The sequence below is a fragment of the Calidris pugnax genome, unplaced genomic scaffold (genome assembly GCF_001431845.1).
Source record: "Calidris pugnax isolate Ruff unplaced genomic scaffold, ASM143184v1 scaffold86, whole genome shotgun sequence".
Classification (NCBI taxonomy): Eukaryota; Metazoa; Chordata; class Aves; order Charadriiformes; family Scolopacidae; genus Calidris; species Calidris pugnax.
Window position 1 is genome coordinate 1719120 of NW_015090843.1, and position 16080 is coordinate 1735199.

General features: G+C 43.2%; 1 protein-coding gene across 1 annotated transcript in view; it reads left to right on the forward strand.

The window, feature by feature from the left end:
• THEMIS (thymocyte selection associated) overlaps positions 1–16080 on the forward strand; it is a 76399-nt gene that overhangs the window by 19638 nt on the left and 40681 nt on the right. Inside the window, exons 3-4 of the mRNA XM_014942616.1 lie at positions 5953–6411; positions 9413–10458. Coding sequence (XP_014798102.1) covers positions 5953–6411; positions 9413–10458 — 1505 coding nt within the window. The remainder of the gene's footprint in view (positions 1–5952; positions 6412–9412; positions 10459–16080) is intronic.

A 16080-nucleotide genomic window follows, 5' to 3' on the forward strand; every position in this document is an offset into this window, starting at 1 on the left:
CTCTCCTGCTAGTCTTGGTGCAAACAAATCTTTTGCTTTGATCTAATTTTCCATTTCCTCTGCCGTGACTTATCATTTGCGTGTGATGGGCTGGGGTACCCTTTCACCAGCAGACACTGGAGTAAATAAGCAATGCTTCTGTTTTAGGTTACTCTGGGGAGAGCGTCTCTGAGAGTGAAGAACCGGGCTCATTGCCTGTAAACGAGCCTTACTCTTTGTCTTCCTGAGCGTATTTGCAGGCTACAGAATTCTCTTTTTCTGCTCTGGCAAATCAGATCCTTGATAAAGCCCTAATCTGCCCTTCGCGTTAGAGAAACCGCCGCGACCGCAAGTTCACTATCAGTGTTATTTCATTTTACCCTCATTCTAATTTGTTCTTTTTCATGCCTCAGAGGGCCAGGCTATTCTTTCTGTGCTCAGACATGGGGTGAAAAAAAAAAAGCAGTCTGCTCTTACTCTAGACACTTCAGTAGCTACATCTAAGGGCGTTTTGAACTACAGTTTTCACTACTAACAAGTTGGCAGGGACAGGTAATTTGCACAACACCTGAGCTGTGTGCCAGCATGAATGACTTCATTTTGTTCTCTTATTTATCCCTTCTTCCATCAAAATATTGCTAGGCAGTCTCTATTCTCAGGAGGTCCCTGGCAGTTGCTGCTGCTCCTTCCTACGTGGTCGGATGGATGCGTAGATAAGGCTGACTGTCCCTTTGAGCTCTTCCTAGTCTTCTGCACTACCCTGGGGAAGAGAAGCTGTTCCTCTGGGACAGATGGTCTTTCTCCTATTCTCTTTTCCCTGGAAGGCTGCTTGCTGCTCTACTAGTTGAGCCTAACTCCTGGTTTTCTCAGTTTTCTGTGGGGAAAAGAAGAAAAAGAGAGAATATAAAGGATACTCCTTCTCTTCAGGATTCTAATTGAGACTGAAAATGAGGAGCCCATAAAGCTACAGGGAGGTACACTTTATCACTCTATAACCTGTAAAGAGAGCTGCATATATTGTTCTATAAAAGGTGGTAAAAACCTCCTTCTGGCACAGAATCACAGAATGCTATGGGGTTGGAAGGGACCTCTGGAGATCATCCAGTCCAACCCCCTGCCAGAGCAGGTCCACCCAGAGCAGGTCCCACAGGAACGTGTCCAGGTGGGTTTGAATGTCTCCAGAGAAGGAGACTTCACCACCTCCCAGGGCAGCCTCTGCCAGGGCTCTGCCACCCTCACAGCAAAGAAGTTCCTCCTCATCTAGGTGTTCAAAAGACAGGTTAATGTAGTGCTGGGAGGTATGGTTTAGTGATGGTGATGCTTCTTTGTTGTGCGAGTGTCTATTTTTGTCAGTTAGGTTGACGGTTGGACAAGATGATCTTTGAGGTCCCTTCCAACCTAGAAGATTCTGTGATTCTGTGATCTTTAGATGGAACTTCCCATGTTCCAGTTTGTGCCCATTTCCTCTTGTCCTGTCCCTGGGCACCACTGAAAAAAGACTGGCCCCATCCTCCTGACACCCACCCTTGAAGTATTTATAGGTGTTGATCAGATCACGCCTCAGACTTCTCTTCTCCAGACTGAACAGACCCAAGTCCCTCAGCCTTTCTACTGAAACATGCTTTCCCACAGGATTAAATGGGTGATCCCTGGGCTATGTTTTCTCTCCCACACCAGCAAAAATAATATTTTCAGATTTCCAAACCCTCTCTCTACAGACATGTACATCAATATCCAAAACTTTTCTTGGAAACAACAGGCTGATTAGGTTTGGCCTTACTAATCATCATATGATGACCAGGCAGGCACTTCCCCTAGTGAAATGCCACTGGGTGCAGAGGGTCCGTGGGGTGTTGCACTGGTTCTGCACTCCTGTGGTTATTGTGTATGTGCAGTTATTCTTGTCTCTATCTGTAATTTTCCACAAAACTATTGGACATTATTGCACATTGTTTGTAGACCAGATTACATTTATTGTAGATCTATAGGAGCAATAATGTCAGCTCTGGACAAACCAGCTGGACTTTTTTCTGGGTTTGCTATTTCCATCTGTCTTTTCCTCCAGTAGTCCACCAAGCTCTCCTAGGAAAGTCTAAGTGAATTCGGTTCAGTCATTTTATGACTTATGAAAAAGTACAAAAATATTTTTGTTTGACCTCAAAATGTCCAAACTTTAGCATCTCAAACTTACCATATGTCTCCCACTCTGGAGATTTCCTTGGTCTCTATGGTTTGGAAAACATTTAGGTTTGTAATTTGGTTCATAATGATTTTAATGAGGTTCTGAATGGTTTCAGATAATGTTGTTTGGTTTTTCTGGTTTTTGTTTGTTTGTTTTTTAAAATAGATGGGAAGATACCATGGCCGATTATGGCACTTAGATGGGAACCACAGTGGCTTTCACCCATCGTACCACAATAACTTTTGGTATATTCACTTCTTTTTTATACAGAGGGAAATACATGGAGCTTTCCATACTTGTAAGCATAAACAGGTGGCTATTAGGTGCCTTTGCTCCTTCATGGATCTCATCGATACCGACACTGAATATGCAAGGTCATGTGGCTCTTTAGTTGCCCATGCAAGCATACTGTTACTGAAATTAAGAAAACCAGCAGAACGGAAGGAGAAGATTTTTCTGCTCCTAGCCCTGACAAAGTCGGTCTGCCTGGGCCAGAGGGGATAATCAGTTGTCTAGTTTTATATCAGATCTGGTAATTATACTTCCATATGAAACCCATTTTCCAACACAGGATGGTCATCAGTTTGTTGCTGAAATATCTGGCTTCCAAATAGCTCTGTATTCCCAGAAATATTAGTAGAGCCTGGGTCTACTGTCAAAAACATAGAGAAGAATATTCTCATACCTGTATATTGCCAAGTATTTTCAACTGGGAATGGGTTTTTAACATAGTTTATGGAGGCCTTTTAATGCAATTCGAGAGGTTTTCTAGGGGCAATGCTCATGCTCCTGTATCACAGATGGGTAAACATAGTTATTGCCTTTGGGTTACATCATGTGTACTTTGAATACATTTTTTTTTATGAAGAATATTCCTATTTGCTTTCTCCCAGCACTGCCAGGAGGTGATGCCCATCTTGTGCTTGCAAAGCATGACGCTGGAACGCTGTTTGGGGGATGCTGTCTTTTCCACAATCCCAGTTTGTCATTGGTGCCTTGTCACTGAGATATTTTCTAATTGCTGATGACCCAGTTTGCCCTGATCCACGCTGACAGCTCCAGTGGTGATTAGGACTGGGGTAGTGAACTTGCTTGTTAATAATTGTTTTAAAAACGGCTGTGAAAAGCATTAAAAATACCAGTGAGAAAGAAAAGTGTGTTGAAGCTGGACTTGTTACATTCATGGATGTGGCTTCATCACAGCCCAGGAAAAGGCCCAGAGGCTTCCCCATAGTGCTGCAGCGAGGAAGAGAAATGCAAAGGATACATTTGCCCAAGGGTACTAATTTCATACAGAAAAAGCCAACCGTCAATAAAAGACAACTGTGGAGGCACGTTATTGCAGAAAGCTGTTACAGGGGCACAACCAGTGACTCTCTCTGCAGTAGATAAATAGGCTGCTACTATTTAGGCTGCCACAAGCCCCCAGAGCTCTTAGTTAGACCACAGATTCCAGTGGTCTCATGGGATATCTAGAACAAAACATTCCCAATTTGATGATAAATTCAGTTAAAAGCTACTCAACAGACAGAATCTTGATAACATCTTCTTTTACAAGATGAGTGTTGAGGCTATGAAGCGAAGGTAGTGGGGTTTGTTTCAGTGAAACAAAAATCACAGCAATTCTGTGGGGAAAAAAAAAAAAAAAAGGTTGTTGTGCTGGAGGGAATGGTTTGATGGTTGTTGTGCTGGAGGGAATGGTTTGATATATCATTTTTAAAAAATACAATCTTAAGGAGCCCTGCTTCCATGCAGGCCCCCTCGGTTGTGTTGATTGTGGTGAGGTGGTGGAACTCAGTAAGGGAAAAGGTGTGAGAGAAAATAGGCAATTTGGAGGTTGTTTTTAACTGAAGCAATCCCCTGATCTAATTTGTTAATTAATCCCACTATCAGAAGAGGCCTAGAAAAGGGTGTGAGTGTCTTCCCAACATCCAACAGGAACTGTGTTCTGGCAGCATCCCACCCTGCTGAGACCCAAGTATCTGCTGGAACATCCTGATCTTTTCTCACTCTCTGGTGCCCACAGGAAGGGAGTCATAGACATAGTTTGGATCCAGTTCCCACACGAGACAACCAGGGGCAGGTGGATGGGTCACTGAAACCTTTGTAGACATGGCAGAAACCACCCATGAGATGTGGAGGTCTCATGAAAGAGTCTCTCATGGTGCCAAACAGCAGTCCTCGACTCCCCATCCTATGCTCCATAAATGCCGAGGTGGGAGTATTCATAGAGGCATAGAATTGTCTGGGTTGGAAGGGACCTTTCAGACCATCGAGTCCAACCATCACCCCAACACTGACAAAACCCATCACTGACCCATGTCCCTCAGCACCACGTCTGCCCGGCTTTTAAATACCTTCAGGAATGGGGACTCCACCACTGCCCTGGGCAGCTTCTGCCAAGGCTTAATGACCGTTTCAGTGTAAAATTTTCCTAATATCTAATCTAAACTTCCCCTGGCACAACTTAACTATTGTCCTCTTGTCCTATTGTCTGTCCTATTCCTTTAGTCCAAAGATACAGTGCCCTTTGTGTAGTCCAGAAAAAGCAAAAGTGTGGAGCAGCAGGGACCATGAGGTCTCTGCTAGTTGGTTTTGGGGGTAGGAAGGAGAAAAGACACTGCACTGTCCTATTCCTTTAGCCCAAAGATACAGTGCCCTTTGTGCGGGCCAGAGAAGGCAAAAATGTGGAGCAGCAGGGACCATGAGGTTTCTGCTAGTTGGCTTTGGGGGTAGGAAGGAGAAAAGACACTGCACCTCCCTTGGCTTTGTCACTGTGGCTGCAGGAACCGGTTAATTTGTGCATGGGTCCCCTGGCTTGCAAACTTGGCCTGGGAATAACCTCTACATTCAGTTGTATTCACTCGGGATAGAGTCCATGCCTGTCCCAGGAAGCTGCGACACAATTCCATGAGGCAGCATTCCCACTGCCATGCCTGGAGAAGAAGACAGCTGAATCCCACAGCTCAGCCAAACCCCACTGTTTAGTCCTCTAAACCATCCACTTCGTCTTCCTCTATAAAAACACCCAGGCAAATATGTACATATTATTCTTGTGATGTGGACTCTTAATGAGACAGCTCTGAGGGTCGTGATTAACATGAAATAATAATGTCCCAGGGGGACAGAGAGGTGCAGATGCAGCTCCTGCCTTACAGAACTCCAGCACTTTAATTGCCTTGTGATGGCTACAACGCTGCAAGACACAGACTTCGATTTACTCCATCTGGTGGTCTGGGCTACCAGAAATACTAAAATCAATTTATTTTGCTCATTCTTATCTGTAGGTGCTACTTTTTCATTTGTGTTGCGCCTTTAAATTTACTTGGTCTAGGAATCCCCAGTTGGTGTGTTTAAGAATGCATAGTTCAATGTTTAGACAGAAACTTCATTCTGGCTTTCACTGATCACATTACTGTTGCTCTTCCTCATACCTTGTCTACAATTTTTTTCTTGAAGATTGCTTTTGAGAGAAGACAGATAAGAATTTAAGGTCTTTTTTCTTTTTTTTCTGCAGCAAAGAAAATAACTTTTTCATTTTTTTTTACCACGGATGTAAAAATGTTGGATGTCAGAAATTACCTGCAGAGTATAAAAAGCTAATTCCAGCCACCTATGACTTGTGTCATGTAGTTGATTATCTTTATGCAGTTAAATTTCTAGCAACCAGGTCATTAGCTATGAATTGTTTGATGTGCTTTGCTGCCTATTTTACTGCATTCACAGTCTAAAATTTGGCATAGATTCCTTTATATATTTCCCCTTTTATAATCCAAGTTTTCTGTTCGTAGGTCTTTATAAGGTTGTGGCAGATAAAACTCCATATGTCAGCATTGAAGAAATTACAAGAAAAGTCTCTATTGCGCCAACAAGATTTGGCCACCCGTGTTTCTACAGCCCAGAGGACATAAAATTGGGAAACCTCACTATCAAATGTGGTGAGCAGATCACCTTCAACTCAGTGGAAGAGGTGGATGGAACGATGGCCGTGAACTGTGGCGTGGTCAGAAACAACCAGTCTCATTCCTTTACTTTGCCCCTTTCACAAGAAGGAAAGTTCTACGAGTGTGAAGATGACCAGATATACACCCTCAAAGAGATTGCAGAATGGAAAATCCCGAAGTGCAGAAACCGGATTGTCAAACTTTCCAACACTTTACACACCTGGGACTGCTCAAATCTGCTGCCGGAGAACTTTGATGGTTGCCTGGTTCTCACTCCTGTCTATGAAGTGCAGGCAGTCATGAAATGTGAGTAGGAATCAAAGTCAATATGTTCTGTTCGTCTTGGTATAGCAAAGTATCCTTAAATACACAAAATTTGTTAAAAACAGGCAGGAAGGATCCAGTTTAGTCAAGAATTCCTTAGTCAAGAAACCCATATTTGCCACTGATGCTAGTTCCAAGTTGAAGAAAAATAAAAATAATACTGCAAATTTATTAATTTATCAGCTGTTACTTCAGGAAGTCACCTTGCATTTCTTTCTGTTGCCATTTTATTGATCACTACAGTTAAATCCTCGTTGCAGAGAAAATGTATTATATATATAGTGAAAAAGCGGAGTTCAGGAATTCCGTTCAGTTCTCATATTGTCTTTCTTTGTGTCTCAGACTTTGGCCATGGAGATTAGGCTTTGGTCATTCATGGCTATGGCTGGGGGGTGTAAAAAGCATATAAATATACATGTTGTAACACACTCTACTGCTGTTTATTTTCAGAATGAGGGTACTGCAGAAAGCAAAACCATATTATTTTACTCTATTGCAGAAACAAGTATCAATAGAATAGAAACAGAAAGGACTCACGGACAATTTCTGAAACCACTAGGTTTGAGGAAGCAAGCAGGTATTAGAAAACCACTAGCTTTAAAAGCTGTAATTTGCATTGCAAGTTTTTATTTTAAAAAAAGACAACAAACAATTATTTTGTCCATTTCACACATTATTAGTGTTCAGGTTGTTCCACCAAAACTCTGAAACTGCTGGGTTCTGTTCTTACCGATGTCTATATCTGTGCCTGACTTTAAACCCACGAGTGAAATTAGCCATGGGGAAAAAAAAATTAGAAGGTGCGGAAGGGTATGAGGACACAGAGACATTCTCCTGAGATTTGGTGGCTGGAATAGCCAAGGTGCAGCAATGTCCCACGTGTGCCTGTGTAGTGTCCCTCCCTGAGCTGAGATGCCCACCTGAGCAAAAAAACAGCTTAAGCTGAAATGTTTGACCTTGCTCGAGGACAGCCCAGGCAGCAGATGGAAACCCGCTGCCATTTGACTTGCTCTTAAAGCCTAAAGGGCAGGAGCTTAGGTTTTGGGAAGTTTTTGCTGCCTCCTCTTTTACTAGAAACAAACCAGTGAGCTCTGCAGAAATGAAAGCCAAACAGAAATATGTCATTCCCGGGGATATTAAGCAGGAAATCTTTTCACGATTGAGCTTTCTGGGATGAATGATGTAAGTAAATGGGTGAAAGAGAAAGAAATGGAAGCGGGCAGAGACTGTTAGCACAATATACTGTAGTTGTTAAATGCTTATCATGAGACATTCAGCTGTGCTTGCAGTGTGATTTAATGTGAGAGTTTGGAAAGTATATCTTCACGGGATAAAATGCTTCGTTTTCTACAGCTCTGGCTCGATTGAGGAATCCAGCCCATCTCCCAGAGCTGGATTCACTTAGGCGTATTCCTATATCCCCTTAGATATATGTGCAGAATCAATAAGAATTTAATGTTTCTAAAAAGCTTTCAGAAGATTCAGGAATGTTTGGTGTTCAGTTGTCTTCCAATCAGATATTCCAGTGAGAGTTACACTTGTTGATTTTATTTCACGCCCATTTATGTTTCATAGTGTGCTCTACATTTAAGAAGCATTAGATATGTCCTAAAAAACTATTTAATACAAACTTGAAAAGTAGGCTTCATGGTACACGATTAACTACTTTCTCATGGACCATGAAAAATGGATTTTCACCATTTATAGAAGAACTATAAATAGACACAAGATAAAGTATGAGAAATACTATCCACAATTCAATAAAATGATTCCTGATAAGAGGGATGGCAGATTACATTTTCCCAGGCTGTGAGCAGGAATTCTCTCCACTTCGTGTTCTCAGTAATGAACAAATTATGTGTGTGGAACTCCCCCAAATGCTCATAGAAAACTTTCATTTTTACTAGTCATTCCTCCTTCATTGACTTTCCCTGGTCGTACTTGCGAAGTTTGTCACCAGGAGGTGTCAATGTGACAAAAACAAAGAGGGGATAAAAGATCCCAAATCACTGTCATAAAATTCTATCATCTAAAATGCACCTGATACCAACTTTTAAGTACAAAATATTGGTATGTCCTGCTCCTAGGAAGTGTGAATCCAGGATATAATGTCCTGTGTGCAGGTCTGTGCAGAACAAGTCTTGCTGAAGAGAGTCATTAAACATTATTTGCTTGTTAAATTTTACTGCCCTGGTCAGTGATCTGTGGTGTCACTGGTCTGGAGCCAAATTCGTTAACAAGCCTTAATTGCACAGTCAGCTTTGTGCTTGGAAGTTTTGCATCCAAAATTTTGCAAGTTCAGTTGTGGTAAAAGAGTTGTTGTTCCCTGTCAGACTGTTAAATGCAATGAATAAAACCAAATGCTGCAGAAAAGGATGCAGGAGTTCCACAGAGGACTATTATACTAGAAATTCCTTCATGCATTAACAATAAACTTTGTTATACAAAGGTTTTGCCTTTTTTTCCAAGTGTTATTATTTTCTAATAATTATAGATGTTTTAATTATTCTTATAATATCAAAATATCTTATTTCTCCCAGGCTGGCCACAGCAACAACGTGTGTTGATGGGTTCAAATGTTATTTACTCATTAACAATGTTCCCCCCACCCATTTCTTTGGAGAAACCATAAGTTACTGTGAAATAAAATAACAGAAATACTTTTTGTACTCAAGAAAAAAAGACTGATAAGATAAAAAGCTGATTAAATTTGGAGGTGCTGTGAGAAAGACAGTGAACTGTACTTATTTTTCACTTCCCTTTTTCTTAAACTTTTTTCACTTGCACACCTTATTCTCATCTCCTCTTATTTCTCCCTTTCTTTGTGAGGTCTCTTACATAGCTGATAACTGTATATCTCAAATTAAAACAGTTAGACTGCACACTTCAGGGAAGGTACTATTAGTGTCTGGCCAACAGGATGTGTATTTTATTCCAATGTTGGTTTGAGAACAAAAATTAATGTATGTATTTTTCTTTTCAGTTCGAAAGGATATAGTTCATATCCTCTCAGATCTAGACGTGGAGGTCGAGGATATAACGGACTGTTACGATATTAGCTCTTTTCTTCAGCCACTGTCTCTGGAAGATGTATTTGAGAGAACAAGCAAGGAATTTCCTATGGTTGCTGAGATAATGGAAGGGCCTTCAGGAAGCCCAAAACCTTATAACTTATTGCATACAGGGAAAGAGATCGTCATCTACAAAAAGTACCAGGCAACGAGAGTCCTAGCCTCTGAGATCAGAAGTGATTCCCCCAAAAGACATTTTTTAATCCCTCTGAGCTACAAAGGAAAGTTCAAGAGGAGACCTCGGGAGTTTCCAACTGCCTATGACTTAGAGATAGCGAGAAGTGAAAAGGAACAGCTTCATGTTGTAGCAACTAAAGCCTTTGATTCCCCTCATAAAGAGCTTTTCTCTGTGTCGGTTGGAGATCAGTTTCTAGTTCAGCAATGCCAGACTAGTGAAGTCCTGTATGAGGGAAGAAAGAAAGTCATAGATGTTTTAGCTTGTGAACAAATACTAAGCAATACCTATAAGAAAGTGCTCCTCCCTATGTACATGGAAGGCGGCTTTGTGGAAGTGATTCATGACAAGAAACAGCACCAGCTTTCGGAGATTTGCAAAGAATTCCGTTTGCCTTTTAACGTCAAAGTGTCCGTGAGGGACCTCTCTGTTGAGGAAGATGTCTTGGCTGCCGTGCCTGGTCTGCAGCTTGAAGAAGAAATCACGGACTCTTATTTGCTGGTCAGTAGTCCCAGCAGCCCAGTGGAGAGCTGGGAGATCCCCGTGTATCGCTTAAACATGTCTGTCCATCTGCTCAGCAAAGAGGTCCAGGCAGTTGTACCTCCTGCAACTAAGACAACGGTGGAGGAGATCAGCGAAGAGCAGTACTACATGGTGCGGAGATACGAAAACCAGACCCTTCATCCCCCGCCCAGGCCTCCCAAAAAGCCAGCAACACTTGCAGCAAACCCTGCTTTTGCAGTGCCTGAGGACGACGTGTCTGATGTGCCAGAGGCTCCAAAGGTAAGCTGTCCCATCTTCTCTTTGAGTCTCTTACCATCAGAGGTCACGTTGTGTCGGTTTGCAGTCTCCCTCTCACTGGTGCATCCTTACGGCATGTTCACAGATGGCTCCCAGCTCCCTCTAATAGGCAAATTAGCCATTGCAGACAACAATGGCTAAAATCTCCAGTGTGTGCTAATTGATCCATGAAAAACAACGGAACCATGCTGGCTCACAGCAGAAGGCTTGGCCGTACAATTTTGCATGGATAATCCTTTACCGCACCAATGCGAAAGCGAAGGGAGAGGCTCGAAGTGGCTGTATTTAAACCTTTATTAAGGGGAAGCATATGTTTTTCGTGATGTAAAGGAATTTTGCTCAGCTGGAAACGGCAGAATTAAATTCACAGGAAGGCAGGTTGCATAGATATTTTTGACTGTGTGGTTTTGCACTTACCCGAGTGGCAAATAGATTTGGCATGAGAAGGGCAGCCGTTGTAGAACAGCACTTGATGTTAGGAAAGAAGTGCCCCTTCTAGGACAATTTGCTTCATGGTTAACCTAAGACAGTGCATTTGTTCATTAATTTTTTTGTGTGTTGGGTCTGGCAGAGATGTAGTTTGTTTTATTCACAGCAGCCTGTAAGATGTTGTGGTTTGGATTTGTGAGTAAACCAATGTTGATAACACACTATTTTTTTGGCGATTGCCCATCAGTGCACCCACAGTGCTTTCTCTTTTTCCCAGGCTCAACCCATGAGTTTTCTTGCTTTTTCTGTCACTATTCCCTCTCCTGATGAGCTCATCATCCTGGTGACGGGGGGGTGAGTGAGCACATGGGTGGGTGCTCAGCTGCTGGCTGGGGTCAACCCACCCCAATTTCCTTGTGTATATTGAAAGAATCAAAGAAAGGCACGTTGATGGATGTGAGAGAGACTGTCCAGGAGGTTTTTAATTTAGATTGCAGTTGCTCTCCTGTGCAAATACAAATTCCCTACAGAGGAATAAGAAAAAAAAATGGAAATCCGTTCAGGCATTGCGATTGTGCTGCACTTTAAATGCAATGTAACTCTTGGAAACAGATTTTGGGGTGCTTAGGGAAAGCTATTTTTTGTGTTGCTGTCAAATTAAGGTCCAATTGTAGCCACCCTGGAAGGGGAGCCTTTGTGAGTACCTCTCCTTGCCTGCTGGAAGTGTTCCTCCCCTTGGGGCCAGTCCCAGGACCACATGCAGGTCCCCAGCTCCACAGAGGTCCTGGGAGATGATTACAACAGACCATAGGAGAAGTGAAGGGGTGAGGCAGGTCCCTCAGATAAGGGTAGTACAGCAAAAAGCTGTGTCATTTTCTTCCATCTTTACTTGTATTAAGGAAACTTCTTTTCTGCTAGTTTCTACAGTGAACCTTGAAGAGGGCTATGAAGATGATGAGGGGACTAGAACATGTCTCTGCTGAGGAAAGGCTGAGGGGGGATCTGATCAACACCGATAAATACTGAAAGGGTGGGTGTCAGGAGGATGGAGCCAGTCTTTTATGAGTGGTGCCCAAGGACAGGACAAGAGGGAACGGGCACAAACTGGAACATGGGCAGTTCCATCTAAACTTGAGGAGGAACTTCTTTGCTGTGAGGGGGGCAGAGCCCTGGAAGAGGCTGCCCAGAGAGGTGGTGGGGTCTCCTTCTCTGGAGACATTCAAACCCACCTGGACATGTTCTTGTGGAACCGGCTCTGGGTGACCCTGCTCTGACAGGAGAGTTTGGACTAGATGATCTCCAGAGGTCCCTTCCAACCCCTGCCATTTTGTGATTCTGTGTGTGATTGTGGCATTTTAAATAAGCTGTCATGTTGGGGACCATACATGAGAAAGTGGTTCCTGGAGCTGTCAGGCAAAGCTGTCTGCTTGGTACTGGCCTGGGGTACAGAACTGGGGAAGAATTCCCAAAAGTTGTGTTTCTGGTAGACCTGTACCCTTGTCAGGAGGACTCAGACCTCCTCCAGCTGTGTGTGGAGAGCAAGAGGTAGATACTGACTGTAGACTAGACTTGTGCAGAAGATAATAATTTCCTAAAGTGAGGAGAGAGCAGAAAGGGCAGGAGGGGGCTGAGCTGGGGTTCTGATGCACATTCATGAGTGAGAGAGACCTTTTTTGTCACATGCTTGTTATAAATAAAAAATAAGCTGCAGTCGGAATGTTTTGAGCTATGCAGATTCGTAAATCTCCTTCCCTGGAAAGGTGAAACAAGTGGAGATCCCTTATTCATAAGATCAAACACCCTGAACCGTAGCATAACAGGTTTAAAGTCATATGGAATGCATTATTTTTTCTATCCCAAGCACTGGGAATCCTTTGAGAGGACGTGGGTGGTAGCGGAGAACTTCTGTCTCAGCCTCTCTGCTGAGAAGGGAAGGGCCACATTGTCTTCCACATCCATCAGGGATGTCTGAGGGTCCGAAAGCTGGAGGCTGTGCCAAACTGAGAAATGGCCCCTCTGTGGGCCATTTGTGACTATGCATAGACTTATTTGCATAAATAACAGATGAATGTTAGGATAACGAGCTGAACTTGAGCCTGACGAGATGGCAGCCTAGAATAAGCCTTAGTGCTGCATGACTTGCCATGGTCCTCCCACTGGCAGCTCCCTGCCGTGTGCCAAGGGACATCTTGCCTCTTGCTGGAGGGTGGTCAATGGCTTCCTTGCCCACCAGCCAGGAAGTTCTGCTTGGCTTTGGTGCTCCAGGATTAAATGCTGCTGCTGCACGAGGCCACCAAGAACTAAGATCCAGCTGTTTTAATGCCAACACCTGAGGATGCTCTGCAAGGGTGGGTCACCTCTAGCCACGGCTTGTGCTTTGATGGCCTCCTAGCCCACAGCCAGGCTGCAGGGGCAGAGAGGCTCCAGCTGTCCCTGCCTGCTGTTCCCTGACCTTGGCAAGGGAACAGCAGGGCCAGGAGAGGCACCAGGCAGCGTGTGCTTCACTGAGCACTTCTGGGCATGTTAATGACTGAGTAGTATGAGATTAGCAGCCAGCGTGGGCTGGAGCCTCAGCTGATGCCTCCGCTCGCGTGCAAGGTGTGATGCTGCAGAGACACGTCCGTTTGCACAGTTCAGCAAAGCCCAGAGACACCAGGTGAATTCTCAAACATGATATCGCTGCATTAACCGAGCCCTCTGCCCGGACTCTTCACAGGGCTAATTAAGTTGGCTTGGGTCCTGCTGACACAGCTTTCACTTGCAGAGCCTGGGGACCTCTCCTCTCCCCTCCTCCGTGCGGTGTGGACTTTCCCTTTCCCTCTCTGCTGATCATTTGATTTGGATAAGAAACATCCAGACCACTTATGTGTGCAATTCTGCATTCATTGTTCTTGGAATAAAGAAAGAAAACCCTCAAGAAAACATATGCAAACTAAATAGATGAAAGGAAATAACATGTATCGAATGATAAAATTAACCTGATCTTTCAGGTGTCAGGTATCTATGTAATTTAAATATCAGATATCTATCTAACAACCAAACATCACCCGTAACCACACACCCTACCAGTTGTGCACCACCAGCTGAGGATGGTGATGGTCAAACAGTGATTGTACCCTTCGTCTAATGGTAAAACTTAAGATAGAAGCAGTCAGTCCCAAGAAATCCACATTTTCCTCACTGGAATCATTGGAATAAGGTCGATAAGAAACATCCAGACCACTTATGTGTGCAATTCTGCATTCATTGTTCTTGGAATAAAGAAAGAAAACCCTCAAGAAAACATATGCAAACTAAATAGATGAAAGGAAATAACATGTATCGAATGATAAAATTAACCTGATCTTTCAGGTGTCAGGTATCTATGTAATTTAAATATCAGATATCTATCTAACAACCAAACATCACCCGTAACCACACACCCTACCAGTTGTGCACCACCAGCTGAGGATGGTGATGGTCAAACAGTGATTGTACCCTTCGTCTAATGGTAAAACTTAAGATATAAGCAGAGACTCACAAGAAATCCATGTTTTCCTCACTGGAATCATTGGAATAAGGTCCTCAGGGGACTTTAAATGCCATGTTGAATTAAATAGTTTAAGTCATTCAGCTTCTGATTTGCGACCTTAGCTAGAAAATAAGAGCAACCTACTAAAACCCTAGAAGTGAATGCTACTGATTTGAGAATGGAGCACCTCTTGCTCTTGCCAAGTTGTTCCTGGAGAGAGGTTCCTGTGGGAGGAACCAGTCAGGACTCCACCTTCTTCAAATTAAAATTCGTTTAAAAGGAACAAGTCAGATGTGCTTGTTCTGTCCACAGTTAGAACCACCACGGTGAATATAACAAACCAAGTAACCCCAGAGAAATGTTTCAGGTGGGACCCTGAAGAGAAGAGGCTTGGAAATTGTTTCCTTGAAATTTTCTTAGCTTTATTATTTCCTACTTACCATTTTCTCCCCTTCTAGGGGATCCAAGCAGCAAGTAGTTTTCTAGCTTTCCTTTTTCCTAGCAGTTCAAGCAGTAAATATCCTACAGATTTAAGAAGGCGTTAATATATGTCCCTCCATGGCTTTCTTTTCTATTGAAACAACCAATTTTACCAGAACCATAATCAAGGCATGGAAGGCCACGGTTTAGTCCCGATACTCCTAATACCCTGGGGGCAATAAGTGCCCTGCTTAAGTAGTTAGGAGAGGTGGTGTTTGGCTCCTGATACACAGTAAGAGAGCTTAGCTCTACCTTAGGCTCTTTTTGGTGGTCTGCTCAGGCATGGATCTAGCCTGAGCAACAGCAGAATTGGTAAAATGCTCACAAGCATCATGTTAGAATTGCTGCTGAATACCTTTATGAACGTGGAATGGGGTAAGTCCATCACAGGCAGTAATCTGCTTGGCTATGGCAAGAAAGCCAAGAGAATTCCAGCCAGGGAAACTGGAATTTAATAAAATAGTAAGTATCGGGGCATGACAGTTAATCGTCATTCTGTGCTAAGGTCCATTATCCTTCAAAAAGTCATTACAGTGTTAAGATATCAGGAACTTTCTTGCTTTCTTGCTTTTTATTTCAAAATTAAAATGAAAGAAAAAAATATCACTTTCCATCTGGTTTTGCAGTTCTACAAACTGAACTATCGAAATCTGCCCATTAACATATTTATCGGATCTGTCTTCGGAGCAAAATGAAGACTTATCTGGAATTAAATTGATAAGACATAAGCTGCATTTTTTCAGCAAATGAGTTTTCCTGCAGCTCCTCCTGTCCTTCCTCATAACTATTTCTTTTCTGCTTCCAGAGCACTTTTCATGGTTTTAGGGCCCTTATGGAGTGGATTTAACACAAATATTTCTGCTATGTAGCAATGAGCCAGCCTTCCTACATAGATATGTATTAGTAGATGCATGCAGGACAGCCAGGAAGGAGTAGGTAGGAACAGACTTCAGGAGTTAATAATCTTTTGGCACTGGATGGAGACGGGGGAGGTAAGTGTGGTTCATTAGCAGATGCAAAAATGTGCATATGCAAATGAAAGAAAGAGGATTTCTCTCTGGCAGGTGCAGCGTAGAGGCTGCTGGCCTGCAGCTGTGCTTCCTCTTCCTCTCCTTTTTCTCTGTCCCCATGGAAGAGGAGGTTTCCCTCTCCCTGGAGTCTCCGCTTCCACCCACTCCCTCCCC